Source organism: Fundulus heteroclitus, chromosome 12 (genome assembly GCF_011125445.2).
Source record: "Fundulus heteroclitus isolate FHET01 chromosome 12, MU-UCD_Fhet_4.1, whole genome shotgun sequence".
Lineage (NCBI taxonomy): Eukaryota > Metazoa > Chordata > Actinopteri > Cyprinodontiformes > Fundulidae > Fundulus > Fundulus heteroclitus.
In genome coordinates, this window is record NC_046372.1 from 2,156,146 (window position 1) to 2,170,798 (window position 14,653).

At 41.2% G+C, this 14,653-nt stretch overlaps 1 protein-coding gene across 2 annotated transcripts; it reads right to left on the bottom strand.

Moving 5' to 3' along the window:
* Window positions 1-106: 106 nt before the first annotated feature.
* usp30 (ubiquitin specific peptidase 30) lies at window positions 107-12,754 on the bottom strand. 2 transcript variants are annotated; one of them, XM_012863566.3, is made up of 13 exons: window positions 12,611-12,754; window positions 7,452-7,561; window positions 6,693-6,866; window positions 6,491-6,594; window positions 4,821-4,919; window positions 4,615-4,657; window positions 4,427-4,521; window positions 4,275-4,334; window positions 2,876-2,962; window positions 2,707-2,787; window positions 2,343-2,565; window positions 2,131-2,248; window positions 107-843 (listed from the first exon to the last, which is right to left on the bottom strand). In XM_012863566.3, exons 1-13 carry the CDS (start codon window positions 12,679-12,681, stop codon window positions 591-593), a joined length of 1,518 nt encoding a protein of 505 aa, XP_012719020.2. In that variant the 5' UTR covers window positions 12,682-12,754; the 3' UTR covers window positions 107-590. The 2 variants fall into 2 exon arrangements, with proteins under 2 accessions (XP_012719020.2, XP_021172658.2); XM_021316983.2 differs by lacking the exon at window positions 12,611-12,754 and adding an exon at window positions 12,336-12,586.
* Window positions 12,755-14,653: the final 1,899 nt, after the last annotated feature.

Genomic DNA, 14,653 nt, shown 5'->3' on the forward strand with positions numbered 1-14,653 from the left:
TCAGAGCCTATAGATGATTTGAAACGGCAGAATATTAGCTGAAACGTTCAGCGTAAGACAGTTTCCAGCCACTGTTGGGAACGATCCATTAAACAACAGAGCTGGAGCGTTTTAACTCGTCTTTTAATGTAACAGCTTTGAAGTAACGTCTCCTTAACTTCTCTTTTTGTCTGTACTTCAAATAATTGTGGACATATTAACAGGAACATCTGACTGGGTATTCCTTTTATATTTACACCACTGCTTGATTACAAAGCCAACAAAAATAGCTTTAAAAACTCCAGTCCTTGACAGTGTAATCACAGGGCGCTCTCAGGTACTCCTTTTTCACACTGTCTGTTACAGGAAACAGTTCAACGCAGTAAAGAGAAGTAGCTTAAATGACCCATGATGCTCCGAGAGAAATCCTGCTGTCCTTTATCTTTGGGATTACCCGCCTCCTGCTGTGAGCATCCGGGCGGCAGGCGGTGTCCGTTACAACGCAACGCTGCGAGACCCCGGGATGCAAAAGCTACAGCGGAAAAGCAACCCGTTGGTAACCACGTAGTTTCTGCATAAAGGCGGAGATCAGTCCGGCTGCCGGGTACCGACTACTTGTCCGATGGTGAGCTGAGGCCTGGCCTTCGCACCCTCTCGTAGAAGAGCATGTACGCGCTGGAAGACAGCACCTCCTGCAGGCTGGCTTTGCGCACGGAGTCGTCCGACACCCACAGCCACTGGCCGCTGAAGGGCGAGGCGCTGCAGGCCGAGGGAGGGCTGCGGCGGTAGGTGACGAAATGTCCCGAGTGCATGTCCCCGTGGTGAACCAACACCGCCTGGAGCTGGAATAAATACTCCGCGGAGCTGGAAGGAAACACAGCGAGATCGGCACGTTAGCTCAGTTTGAAACCACCTGTGCGTCTCTACCGATGAGACAAAAGCTCACTGTGCTCCACTTTAGTAAACTTTACAACTGATGTGACAAATTCCAGATTACTGTCCCAAGTTTAAACCTTGGCAGTTCTGATCTTTTTATGCCCAAATTTTAACTTTTGTATAAGGAACCGTCTCCCGTAGGCCGCTTTCTACCAACCACAGGTGCATGAATACCCACTTTCACAACTGATGATTTAATATTATTAGCTCTGATCGATTAGTCTGCTGCATGGAAACATGATTGTATACATTTATTATATAAAACTAACTTCCTGCAGAAGGGTGCTCAGATTTATTTTGGTTTGGCTTTGTCACATTTGACAGAGTCAACTGGGCCAAACAGGGATCAGAAAGATCAGAAAACAATTTAAAACCAAAAATAAATAATGTCAATAGAACAATAATTTATATTAAAATAACTTAAATATCATGAGAAATAAGCAGATACAAAATGGTTTATGTATACCGGTCCAAAACGGGAGGTGGAAGGGGTGAAGTGGCCAAAATGAAAAAAATAAACTAAATGTTTTGTTTAAAGTTATGCTGTTGTTAATTTAAATAAAAGCAGAATAATTGGTCCACAATTGAACAATATTGAGGATTTATTTTCCTCAAGTTTCTAAGTCCCTGCACTTAAACCTTTGACAGCATAAGAAATAATCTCCGGTGAGGTTGAAACACAGTTAGATGACAAAGAATATACAAAAACTAAACAGCAATTTTAATTTTATTTAAAAAAAAAAATATAACAAAGGCAGCATGTTTTCCCACTATGTAACATTATCTTTTCTTTAAAAACTACATCAATAAGTAAAATCAACAAATGAAGCTCTGGAAGAAATTGTTTTATATACATTTCCTCTTAACACTTCAGTCGACTGTCATGTTTTGATTTTATTAGACATTTGAAACTTGGCATTAAACACTAAAGTATCTATTACTTCCTTAGGGTTAACCTGTTTTAAATTGACATTTAAAGACGGGTTTGCTTCTTATTATTTTTATTGGGACAGTTTTATTTTTATTTTTTCCCTTAGATCATTTCTATTGGGTGGTGAATGTCCGCCTGTTTTTAATTTCTGTAAAGCCCTTGTTGTTACACTTTATCTGTTTTACAAGTGAGCTACAAATAAAGCGGTGGTCATATTTAAAGGTGCCCGTCTTTCTTGATACGTGGGCACGTTTTGCTTGTTAAACGGCTGCTGCAGAGGTTACCTGAAGTCGTACGTGAGGCCGAGCTGTGGGCTCAAACCAGAAGAGAGGAGAAACACGGAAGAACAGGTTCCGTTAGAAAAAGGTTTGTTGTTGTTGTTGTTGTGGTGGTGCTCTGCATCTGGAACCAAAAAAAAAAAAAGCACAAAAAGTGTGAAGCGAGAAAGAGCAAAGGGAAAATGAGGTCATTAAAGCACGCGGCGGGCTCAACGCACCGCTGCCGTTAGCTTTCAGCCGTTCTGTGGAGCCGTCCAGGCTTTCTGTCTTTATGGCTTTGGGAGCAGACGTGAAGCGCTGACTCCTCTGTGTGGAGCTGTTGTGTTTGTAGCGATCCATGGATAGATACTCTGCGAACTGGACGTGCTCCTGTCGCTTGATGGGCGTCCCTTCGCTGGACCACGTCAGTCTTTGTAGATGTATGCAGAGGCACTGAGGGAGCTACAGAAGCATGTGAAAACAAGGGTGACATTTATTTCCCCAAGACAAATTAAAAATCCTAAAACAAACGCCATGAATGTCTCCAGGCAAATAAAATCTCTGGCTATGTAGTAAATTAAAAAAATGACAGATTACAAACACCTTTCCAAGTTTCAGCTGTTTAACAAACGTCGTCCTCTGGCTTTCTAAAACCTGGCCGTTCCTCGTCGTGCTTTGTTGCAGCTTCGGAACAAAGCAAATACAGCAGAGGTCAAAGGGCGATCGGCACACGCCGTGCCTGCTCAGAAACAAGGGAGAGCTACAGACGTACCTTTGTGCAGTTTTCACACTCCACCTCTTTGATCGTCTCTGACGAAATAAAGTGCTGCAAACACTGATCTAGAGAGAGAGGCCGACCCTGAGGAAGGAAAGATATCAGAAGTTAAACAAAACAAACACAAACAGCTACTGATGAGGGACACGGTGCCTTTGGAACGTATTTACCGAGCTGGAACTTTTCTACATGTCGTCCCTTTGCAGCCACAAACTTTAATGTGTTTTACTGGACTTTAATGTCAAAGACCAACACAGACTGGTGCACAACTGGAGTAAAAATGATAGATATGTTTTTTTTTTCTTTATGCTCACAAATAACTCTGAAAAGTGTGCCGTAGATTAGTATTCAACAGCGCTGAGTAAATAGTTGATTATTCTTAGGGCATCGCTACCAGCTTGCCGTTTGAATTAAGTTTCAGAACAGCTCAAGCTCCATAGCGTTCAAGAATCAGAAGTGAAACACAACGACAGACATGAAACAAAATAGATTTTAACTTTCAGATTGGATAGGGAGCTTCCCCTCCATGTTTTACCATGGGGAGGGCACGCTCCGCGTGAAATGCAGTAGTTCTCCTCCACACACTGCATTCTGCACGTAGCCCAAAACGTTTGATTTTGGTCTCATCTGACCAGAGCAGCTTATTTTCATGCATTTGCTGTAGCCTCTACTTCGCTTTTAGCAAACAAGACGACTTCTGTTTTATCTTTCAATGATTGCTTTTTCCCCTTTGCTCTTCTATAGGGCAAAGATTTGTAAAGTGCACCTTTAATTGTTATCCTCTTGTCAGATACTGCCACCTGAGTGGTGAATCTCGGCAGCTCCTCCAGTCTTACCATGGGCCTCTTGGCTGCTCCTGACTAAAACTCTCCTTACCTGGCCAGACAGTGGAGGTGGACAGCCGACAGCCATGTCTTGGTACGCAGGCTTGGAGATGCACCACGCTCTTTTCATCTTCAGATGATGGGTTAAATATTGCTCTGTCATTCTGTTTTGAACTTCTGCAGAACTTCCTCCCTGACCTGTCTGCTGTGTTCCTCGGTCTTCATGATGCTGTTTGACCACTAATGTTCTCTAAAACGCCTCGGACACCTTCGCAGAACAGCTGGATTTGCAATTGGATTAAATGATCCGCAGGAGAACCCTGCTAACCGATTAGGTGACTTCCGAAGTTAACGGGGTGCATAGAGGATCAGAGTAATACATGGTCATGCCACACTTTTCAGATTGGAAGTTGTAGAGATGAATACCATGAAATAAAATACATAAAAGTTTGTGGTTGTAACCTGACGAAATCTAAAAAAGTTCGAAGAGCATGAGTGAAAGGCGTGAAAAGGAAAAGTACAATAAGGAGATTGTAAGGTATTACTTTAATACTCCAGGCCTTTAAGCTTACCCACTGAGGAAGAGGGATGGACAGAGAGAGGCTCTCAAATGAGTCATATCGTACTGGACTCTAGAAATGAAAATAGATCAAGTTCAGGTGGTAATTACACAATAACTACAGCTGGAAAGTTACTCAGTTCTACATCTTGTGAAGAAACGCACTTGAATGTTGCAGCGTTTGCACGACATGTTGCTGGTTAGACGGCCGTGAAAGGGATGGTGGAACTTCCAGGGACCCGGGATCGGATGAAGAGGAGCTGCCAAGAAGAAAAATGAACACAAAATTACTGTTTTTTTGTGTTTATTTGATACTGGTTCCCTCAATCGGGCCTCTGGATTTCTATCTATACCTCGACTTATGCAGGCCACGGTTTTCTCTTCATCAGGAGGAGACTAGAAAAGACATAAACAGAAAAAGTGAGTAGGAACCCATTTGACCAAAAACCCAGGGCTATGCATGTAGATCTGGGAGCAGTATGGGAATGTGTGCACCAGCACAGAGATTTGTGTGAAGTTTTTTAGTTTGGGATATCTAGTGGGTGTGGAGAGAACTTGCCTCCAGCGACTGCATGTCGAACAAATGCGTGACTTTGGGCTGCCGATTTCGCTCCTCCTCTAGAGAAGACGTGAGGACATGAAAGAGTTCGTGTGCATCCTTTAGGAGGGGAAAAAAATTATTTTACGAAGACGGCACACCATAAATCAAGGTTCCAGATGGATGTTTGCACTCACATATGACTGGCAAGGATGTGATATTAATTTGAAGCTGTTAGTTACATATTTAAATCATTTTCTTTGTCCAGGGTGGAATGATTAAAAAACAACTTTATGATTTTAAAAGACAAGAATTTGGTGCACCGGTTTGATTTCATTCTGTTTTTGTTTTCTGTAATTCACACAGGCTCAAATTTATACAGCCATCTTCAAAACACTGAGACAAATCTCCTTTGGCAAAGCTGCAAATGGACCTTACATTTTTTGGCAGCCATTAACAAGCTTTGGGCATAATTATGGTTATGCCCAAATATTTGTGACCAAATATAAATATTTGGTCACTTTTTTTATTCGGATGGGCAGAGTTCCTTCAAATTGATCGGTTTCCTTCCACGGATCTGGCTTTTAAGCACACTAGTCAACATGTTAAAAAGGGTTGATCTAAGGACTTTTGTGAAGCCATTCAGGGTGCTTGATCAAAACCATTGTCCGTGTGTGTTTGAGCTCATATCTCCTGTTGCACTGCAAAAAGGGAACTAAAAGCAAGTAAAATTTTCTTGAAATTGGTGTATTTTTCCTTGATTTGAGCAGCTAAATAAGACTATTAGTATTGTTTCCCCTAAATAAGGATAATTAGGAATTCTGCTATTGAAATAAGATGATGCTGATGAATTGTTCCTATTTCAAGTGCAAAAAATCCTATTCCATTGTCAAATATGGTTATTTAGCTGCTCAAATCAAGGAAAGATACACTAATTTCAGGAAAATGTTACTTATTTTTAGTTCACTTTTTGCAGTGTGGAACTACCAAGTGTTTCCAAGTTTCAAGCATCTGACCCAAACTGTCCTCAGATGAAAGCTGCTCAACCGCCGACACCTTTAGGCCCGGCTGAAAGTTGCAGCTGCCCACGTGGAAAAGCCAGATGCCTTCTGGGGAAATGGTTTTAGGGTCAGAAGAGACGAGGACTGAGCTATTAAGGCACAAGGGCAAGAGGAACACGCAGAGCAGTTGAGGTGGGGCATTCACTTTGAAGAACAACTCACCAGCTGTCAAGCACAGTGGTGGCAGCGTCATGCTGAGAGTCTGTTTTGCTGCCAATGGTGCTGGTGCATTTCACAGAGCATGGGGAGTAACGAAAGACGACAACCTCCAAATTCTTCAGCTTCATCTCACATCGTTATGGTAGAAACTTAGACATAGTAATGTAAGCTCCAACAGGGACACGCATGAAATCTGGTTTTGGAACGGATAAAACAGGTAATATAAAGTTAAGGTCTGATCTCAACACTACTGAAAATGTTTCAGCTGTACGTAAATGCCCGGTCTGTGGAGGGAAACCGTACAACTTAATAAAGGGCCGTTATCCATGAAGTAGTCTGTCGTATAATCAGTCCACCCTGGGAAAATAATGGTTCAGTTGCACAATCCAGCATCCAAAATAAATAGGATATTCATTTATTAAGTGTATATAAACTTCTGCTCACAAATTAAATAAAAAAAAAAGGTCCAACCTGCTCTTCAAATGAGCTGATGTGCCAGCGGTACAGTCTGAGGACATCCAGAAGGCATCCAGCATCTAGGACATCCTCGTCTCCAGGCTCCTCACTGGACAGAGCTGTCAGGGCACACGGTGAAGGGTAAAGAAAAAAAAAATAATGGATAGGTTCTTTATGCTCCACCTGTTTCGTGCGACAGCCACTGCATGCTGCTTACCTTTGAGCAGCTGTAGCAGAGTGGAGGACAGCTGGTTGTCTTTGCATGACTGGATCGAGGGCAGACCTGAAAATCTCTCCAGCCACCCGACGAAAGACGGACATGCTGCCAAACCCTGGAGCAGAGAGTTCAAGAAGCAGGTGTTGCCTAAGTTCAACAGACCCGGGACCATACCTGTGGGGAAACACAAACAAAAAGGTAAATCGCTGGCAGAAAGCATTCTTGTTTACACTGTTACTTTTTCTACAAATTTTCAAGTTGGTTCTCGCTGGTACTCTCGTCAGACACGTAACTTTGCTGCTAAGCAGTTCCAACGATTAAAACAGACAGGAGAGATGCTTATATGGGGAAGAAGTCAGCCAACTTTCCAAAGCCAATCTAATCTCCCAATCAGCTGACAAGGAAGCGCTGCTGATGTAACACTGGAGCGAATCAGAGAGAAAAAGCATTTCTATTAGCTAATAATCGGCAACGTCAGATCCCTGATAAACAAATCCAAGAAATCAGATGAAATAGAGGGGAATATCAATTCCATACCAGCATCAACATTTACCGAAGTAGAAAGGCCTGCATGTCAAACAATCCAGGCAATCAGTGCAGATGCTTCTCTAGCACTTACATACTGACGCGCTGCATTCACACGTCCTCATTTTTGGTAAATGTTAAAGTTACTTTCAGTGGACAACAGTTGCTCTCAATATTCCCCACAGTGCAACAGTTCAGTTTAACTCCCCTCACTTTTCTCAGACCCATTTTTACCTCTCTTCCTCTTCTTCCTCTCGGTAATCGGGCCCCACAGCACGTACACTCCCGCTGCAATGGCCGCCGCAATCCCTCCGATGACACTCCAGTTTTTAATCATCTTGTTCCTGAACAAAAATAGATAGTTAACAATGTCAGGAGAGGAAAGGATACAATTCAACACCAGACTCTTGCTCCTAATGTAATTTGTTTTTGCATAATGCTTTTCCACTGTAGTTTCAATTTGGTGAGTGTGCGCTGGTGTTGCACAATATTAGGAGGAAACACGATTGCCCCATTGAAAATCGCAACGACACAGATTGTGATTAACCCAGATATTACAGCTGGGTGACCTTATTATCGCCAGGACACTTCATTCATAGCAGCCCACCAGAACCTGCATTGAAGCATTCCTTTGAGAATAGGGTATTAAAAACATTGATATAGGAAAGATGACTGATTCTGCCTTCAGTCAAGAAACAATTAGGACACTATGATAGTCGGAGTAATTGAAACATATTTGGACACATGCGCTGAAAATTTCAAGTCATAAATAAACAATAAAATGTGTGTTAAACCTTTTTTTTAAATTACTATTCTGGTAGGAACTAATCAGTTGCAGATTACGTCTCAACGCCTTTTTACGTTCCAGTTTCCCTCTTGTCAGACAGTAGGAAAAAAACATGAACGCCCACACAAAGCCATTGTTAAATGCACAAATACAGCCAACCTTAGTCACAGAATGCGTTTTAAAGTCACATTTTATTAAAAAAAAAGACAAAATCATTGTCTTTTTTGAAGCCATGCTGAACTGTTCAGCTGAACATGAAACGTTAAACAGTAAGTGCCGATCCTTTATGCTTGGTGTAGCCATGATGGCTACTGTTATTAAACCAATAATGAGAATAACTCTATTCTACGCGGTATTTTGTGCAAACATTCTGTCCAGGAGTGATGCAGAAAAACTAGTCCATGAATTTGTTACTTCAAGGCTGGACTATTGTAATTCTTTACTATCAGGAAGTCCACAAAATGCAGTTCGAAGTCTTCAGCTGATCCAAAATGTTGCAGCAAGAGTTCTGATGCAAATCAACAAGAGGGATCATATTTCTCCTATTTTAGCTTCCCTTCATTGGCTTCCTGTTAAATCAAGAATACAATTTAAAATTATACTTCTCACGTATAAAGCCCTTAATAATCAAGCTCCATCATAAATCAGAGCTCTGATTACCTCGTATGTTCCTAACAGAGCACTTCGCTCTCAGACTGCAGGTCTGCTGGTGGTTCCTAGAGTCTCTAAAAGTAGAATGGGAGGCAGATCCTTTAGCTATCAGGCTCCTCTCCTGTGGAACCAACTTTACAAAGAGCAGCTTAGCTTACCCTGTGCTATCTCTGTAGTTATACTGCTATAGGCTTCATCTGCTGGAGGACATCAATATGTATTGTTCTCCAATTTCCATTGTTTGTTGTTATTTCAACTTTATGTTCTGTCTTTTTTTCTCTTCATAGTAGGTACATCTGGTCATAAAAAGGATTCCTGGATCAATGTGTGCTTCTGTGTTTTTTTGTCTCTGCTCTGTCCTCCAGTCGGTCGAGGCAGATGACCGTTCATACTGAGCCTGGTTCTGCTGGAGGTTTTTCCTTCCCGTTAATGGGGAGTTTTCATCTCCACTGTCACTTCATTCAAGCTCAGTATGAGAGCTAGCTCAGGGATACCCTGAGCTAGCTCTATAGTTGTGCTGCTATAGGCTTAGGTTGTTGGAGGACATCAGGGACTATTTCTCTCACTCAGCTGAGTTCTCCTACTGTTCTCCAGTTTTGTATTGCTTGATATCATTTCAGCTTTTAACTTTCTGCTCTCTCTCTTTTCTCTTCATAGTAGGTACACCTGGTCTGGCGTTCTGTTAACTGTGACATCATCCAGAGAAGACGGCTCACCCGCTACTACCATCTAATGTAGAACATATTACTAGATCAATGTGTGCTTCTGTGCTTTTTTGTCTCTCTTGTTGTGTCTCTGCTCTGTCTTCTCTAACCTCAAGTCGGTCGAGGCAGATGACCGTTCATACTGAGCCCGGTTCTGCCGGAGGTTTTTCTCCCTGTTAAAGGGGAGTTTTTTCTCTCCGCTGTCGCTTCATGCATGCTCAGTATGAGGGATTGCTGCAAAGCCATCAACAATGCAGATGACTGTCCACTGTGGCTCTACGCTCTTTCGGGAGGAGTGAATGCTGCTTGTCAAGACTTGATGCAATCTGCTGGGTTTCCTTCCCTGATAGGAAACTTTTTGACCAATTTGTCTGTATGATGTTTGAATTTGACTTTGTAAAGTGCCTTGAGATGACAAGTGTTGTGAATTGAATTAATTTGAATTGAAAAATGTAACAAACAGAACAGAAACACCTCATCTGATGGACACTGAAAGGTAGTACATGAACGACTAACTAAATGTTACATAAGTAATATGCAGGTGTGAGGTTTTACTCGATGTTTCAGCGAGTAGTAAATCAGGTACTATCTTGTTGCATCGACTTTCTGACTCGTAATACCGACTTTAGGGGCCGTTCCAGTTGAAGTTTCCGACTTGGAGGTCAAGAATTTCGACTACCGAGCACAAATGGAATGCACCAGTTGTAGTGTTAATACATAAACAATAGAGAAGTCAGGGAGTGAGAGTGAGAGCTAACAATGCAGAAGAACAAACTATGAAGAATCACTGCCATTTGGACCGACCGGCAGGGATTTGTCAGGGTTTTACAGGCCTGCAGCTTTCACAGAGATCTCATTTTTAACCTCCTTTTTCTGAATACATAATGTATTTACTACTGTCAGGATGGAAGGAGTATTTCACCCAGTGCAACAAAACATGTTTCTGAACAGGATTATCAACTATAGCTTTAAGAAAATATACATCATTTCACTATTACTGTGGCAAGTCTGACAAGTTATGGATCAAGACCAGTAACACTCAGACATGCCCAAACAAGTCTAGATCATCCATACCTGACTACAGAATCTACAAAACACAAATTGTTTTGAGAAATGATTTGCCTATATGTAAAAAAAATAAAAACATTTTGATGGCTCCCTTTAAACCAGTGTTTCTAATCAGATCAGGTACTGAGTTGAATAACGACATGATCTAAAGCGGCCTGGACTCTAGAAAATAACAGAAATCATCTTTTTTTTTTTTTATTTCACAACTTGACACAACTGTGTCTTAAAATAAATTAATTAAATTTACAGGTGATTTCATTTTCCAACAGGACTTGACACCTGCACACAGTGCCAAAGCTACCAATACCTGGTTCAAAGACCATGACACCCCTGTCTTTAAATGGCCAGCAAACTCGTCTGACCTAAACCCCAAAGACAATCTATGGGGTGTTGTGAAGAGGAAGAAGCGATACGCCAGACCTAACAATGCAGAAGAGCTGAAGGCCACTATCAGAAAAGCCTGGGCTCTCATAACATCTGAGCAGTGCCACAGACTGATCGACTCCATGCCACGCCACATTGCTGCAGTAATCCAGGGAAAAGGATAAATGTAATGTAATAAATGAGTATAATATACAAGTTTCACTTCTTGGATGGAATTACTGAGAAACAAAAATCTGCTTTTTCATTATATTCCAATCACATGACCAGCACCTGTGGATCGCTCTTAAAGTGTCGGACCTGGGGCCCGTTCTTCGTACGTTGCTTAAAACATCCGAGATCAAATGACACATCCAAGATGATTTCATCCGGCTAATCATGATCCGGCTAATTGGGTTCTTCGAACACACCTGTTGTTTACGATTAGTATGGCTGGATTGAGTTATCTGAGATAACTGCGCGTCCGTGCGTTTGTTTAAAAGGGGAAATGTATCGATAGTAGAAACAATGATCAGCAACGCTGCTATAGGCTGTTCAGCATGGCCAAAGAACGCCCACAGTTTTTCTCCCAAGCAGAACAAGAGCTTTTAATGGAAGGTTATGCAGAATTTGAGTCATTAATTAAAACGACAGGGAACACCTCAAAGTCTGCTAAAGCCAGGAGAGAGGACTGGCAAAAAGTAGCAGACAAATTAATGCGTAAATACTGTCCATGGTAGATGTTTCTATCACTTTCTACAGTATGTATTTTTGCATTTTAATAATCTCATATTTACTTTGTTCTTTTATAACAGAGCCTCCACGGGACCCACTAGAACATGGGACAAGTAAAAGTGAAATACAAGAATATTCTACAAAATGGTAGCCTTTAATTATTATACTTTATTTTAAAAAGGCACTTGTTATGTCAAGAGATCCAAATTTCGGTGTCATTCCTTAGACACTGGAAGTAAAGGACATGTGCAAACTGGGAACTTTAACAAAAAAATTCTTTATCCATAAAAAAATGAAGTTCTTCCTTTTCCAAGTCATACACAGTTTACACGGTAAAACTGTATTGCTCCGTGTCTAGATAATCCATCCATAGTTTTTTCTAATACAATATACGGCTCGACAGACGATCAAATCCTGTTTACATGAAATAAGCCTGCTCGCGAGCAGGTTTAAGCTGGCGCACATGTTGCTATGACAACAAATCCAAGATGAGTTTCGAAGAACCAAACGATCCAAGATCATGCCAAATCGTCAACAATCAAATCCGGCCAACTGAGTTAGCGACGTACGAAGAACGGACCCCTGATGTGAATCTAAACTTCCATGGGTTGTTAGTAGATAACCACGTCTTTATCACGAGTTGATCACATCCACCCCAGTGTCTATCCTCACCCTCTGACATGTTGTGGAGCCTTTATCGGGTTTAAAGAGTTCTGAGTGAGATGATCTAGTTTTAACTAATCGTTTCAATGTGTCAACATTACCCAATGCGTGACCACGGACGAGCTAGCTTTAGCTTTCACGCTAACTTACCAAACACACCGACGAGGCCGGGCTCCCCTACGCACACTACACCGACTTCACAAATGTAAAACATCCAGACGCTGTCGCCAAATAAAAAGTAAACGCGTGGAAGTGTCTCTAAAGACACTCGGGTGTGAGGTTTAGAGGCATTTAAATCAGACTGCGTGTTCGCTCTCTTGGCCGTACACGGACGCCGGCGGCCTACTGACCGACACCTGCAGCCGTCCTGCTGAGATCTGACCCGGCCACTAACTAGCTTGTTGTTTGCCACATGGAGATTTCACCTGATTGCGGGTCCCGTGCCAAGAAACTCCCCCACAAGCTTATCCGAGCTTTCTGGTCTGCACCACAACATGCTGTTGTCCGAGTGGAACCGCCGTCCCCGAGCAGCGTGTTTCCGCACGGACGTATTAAGGAGCGCACCCAAACAAACAAAAACATAGACATCATATACGTAGACGCCCCATTGTACGCTGCCGGCCGCTGGGCCGACGTGCCTACATGGCGGCCATCTTGGGTCAGACCACAGATCAGACATCTGCTGTCAAAATGAATAGGAGGCAGCTCAGATCTCATTTTAATCATATGTTCACAACGCTCGTGACATTTCAGACAGATTACATATATTTATTCAGAACCAAAACTATTTAAATTGAAGTCAAACTGGATGAAAAATGTACATGCACTTACATATTTTGCAGTTATATATTAATCTAATATACACACACAATTTATACACACATAAATTTCTCTCTCTTTCTTCCTATATATATATATATATATATATATATATATATATATATATATATATATATATATATATATATATATATATATATATATATATATACTGTATGTATAGGCTATGTACACAGACACCGATCTACAGACAACAGCACTGATCTACATAGGAGCAAAACTATATACAGACAAGTGAGAGCAGAGGTGCTCATAACAGCATTTAAAAATTATATATTACAAACCGCAATCTGGGGGGAAATAAATCAACAAAAAACCTTACGCATCTAAGAATCAAATACATTACAAAATCATAGCAAAAACTGTATAATATCCCCCCCACCACAAATCATGTCTATCCAGTAATTTAGGACCATTTTGTTTGTTTTTGGTGTTTAATGTACTTTTCTCTGCTTCCATCCCTGCTACCCATTAGCACATATTGTGTTTATGCCAGAAAAACTGTAACTGTAAAGCATGAGGAATATCTATTATAAAATCTTACTTATGGAAAGTAATTCCCCAGGATCTGGTTTCTAGTAGGCCTATCCTTTTATTTGCGCACCCATAAGCGGAGTAAAAGTCAGGCTTCCTGGGACGTAGCTCTGGAAGTTTGCTTACTTTCAATACAAAATCGAAATTATATATTAAGTTAGACAATAATTTAATTTCATTCAATTGGTCCCATGTAGCCCCTAAAGGGGTGACGTTTCAGTCAGTTGATTTATCTGGAAATCGGGTGAGAATTCACCGCATTCAGAGTGTCTGAAAACATAAAGTACATTTTTCTGAATTGACTTGTATTCTCTCTGAGCGCAGCTAGGTCTGACCTAAGATGGCCGCTCTGTCGGCACGCCTCTCACCCGAGGACGCGGCGTCTACGTATTCATGTCTGTGAACAAAAACGCCGCTGCGGGAAGAAGAAAAAAAAAAACAACAACAACAAACGTGACTAAGTTGAAGTGTGACGTTGCTTTATATTCACATTTACGTCACAAAAGAGCTTGGAGTAACTAAATCGTGTTTATTTGTTGCAGGAAAATGAATCTTGGAATGAGATAAATTATATTTAATTTCATTGTACTGCTCTCATTCCTCATTGATTCGACCTTCACCCCTTTTCACAGCTTTAGTTTTCTGAGACTCTTCTCCACAGTCTCCTCTTGTCTCACATATACCATTTAAACTCTGTTCATAACCACATTTCAAAATTCTTATCCTTAGATTCTAACATACCATCCTCTCTCCTGTAGTGTCTCTATCGGTGCTTGTAAAATGCTTAAAATGGTTATAAATTTCTAACAAAAATCCCTATAAAATATAAAATTCTCAGAAAATGCGTAAAGAGACTACCCATGCACCTCATAGGTTGGAAAGAAGGAGAACTAATCGTAAGAGAGGTATGGGAACTCTGGATGAGCTGAAGAGAGCAAAAGAGGAGAGGAACTAATCAAAGAGAACTGGGCAAAAAAAATCGAGCCTTTTCACTATTCAGATTTATATTAGTGAAAAGCTATTAAATCTTTTGCTTTTAATTTCACAACAATGCCCTATTCCAGAGTTTGTTATTGTAATGAGACAGTGTGGGA

Excerpts from the sequence above, each read along its gene's own strand:
- usp30 (XM_012863566.3), bottom strand. The coding sequence starts at position 12,681 with ATGTTGTGGTGCAGACCAGAAAGCTCGGATAAGCTTGTGGGGGAGTTT. Across the intron at positions 6,867-7,451 it reads GAGGAAGAAGAGGAAGAGAG|GTATGGTCCCGGGTCTGTTG; the intron begins GTAAAAATGGGT and ends GTTTCCCCACAG. Across the intron at positions 2,963-4,274 it reads CCATCCCTCTTCCTCAGTGG|GGTCGGCCTCTCTCTCTAGA; the intron begins GTAAGCTTAAAG and ends TTCCTTCCTCAG.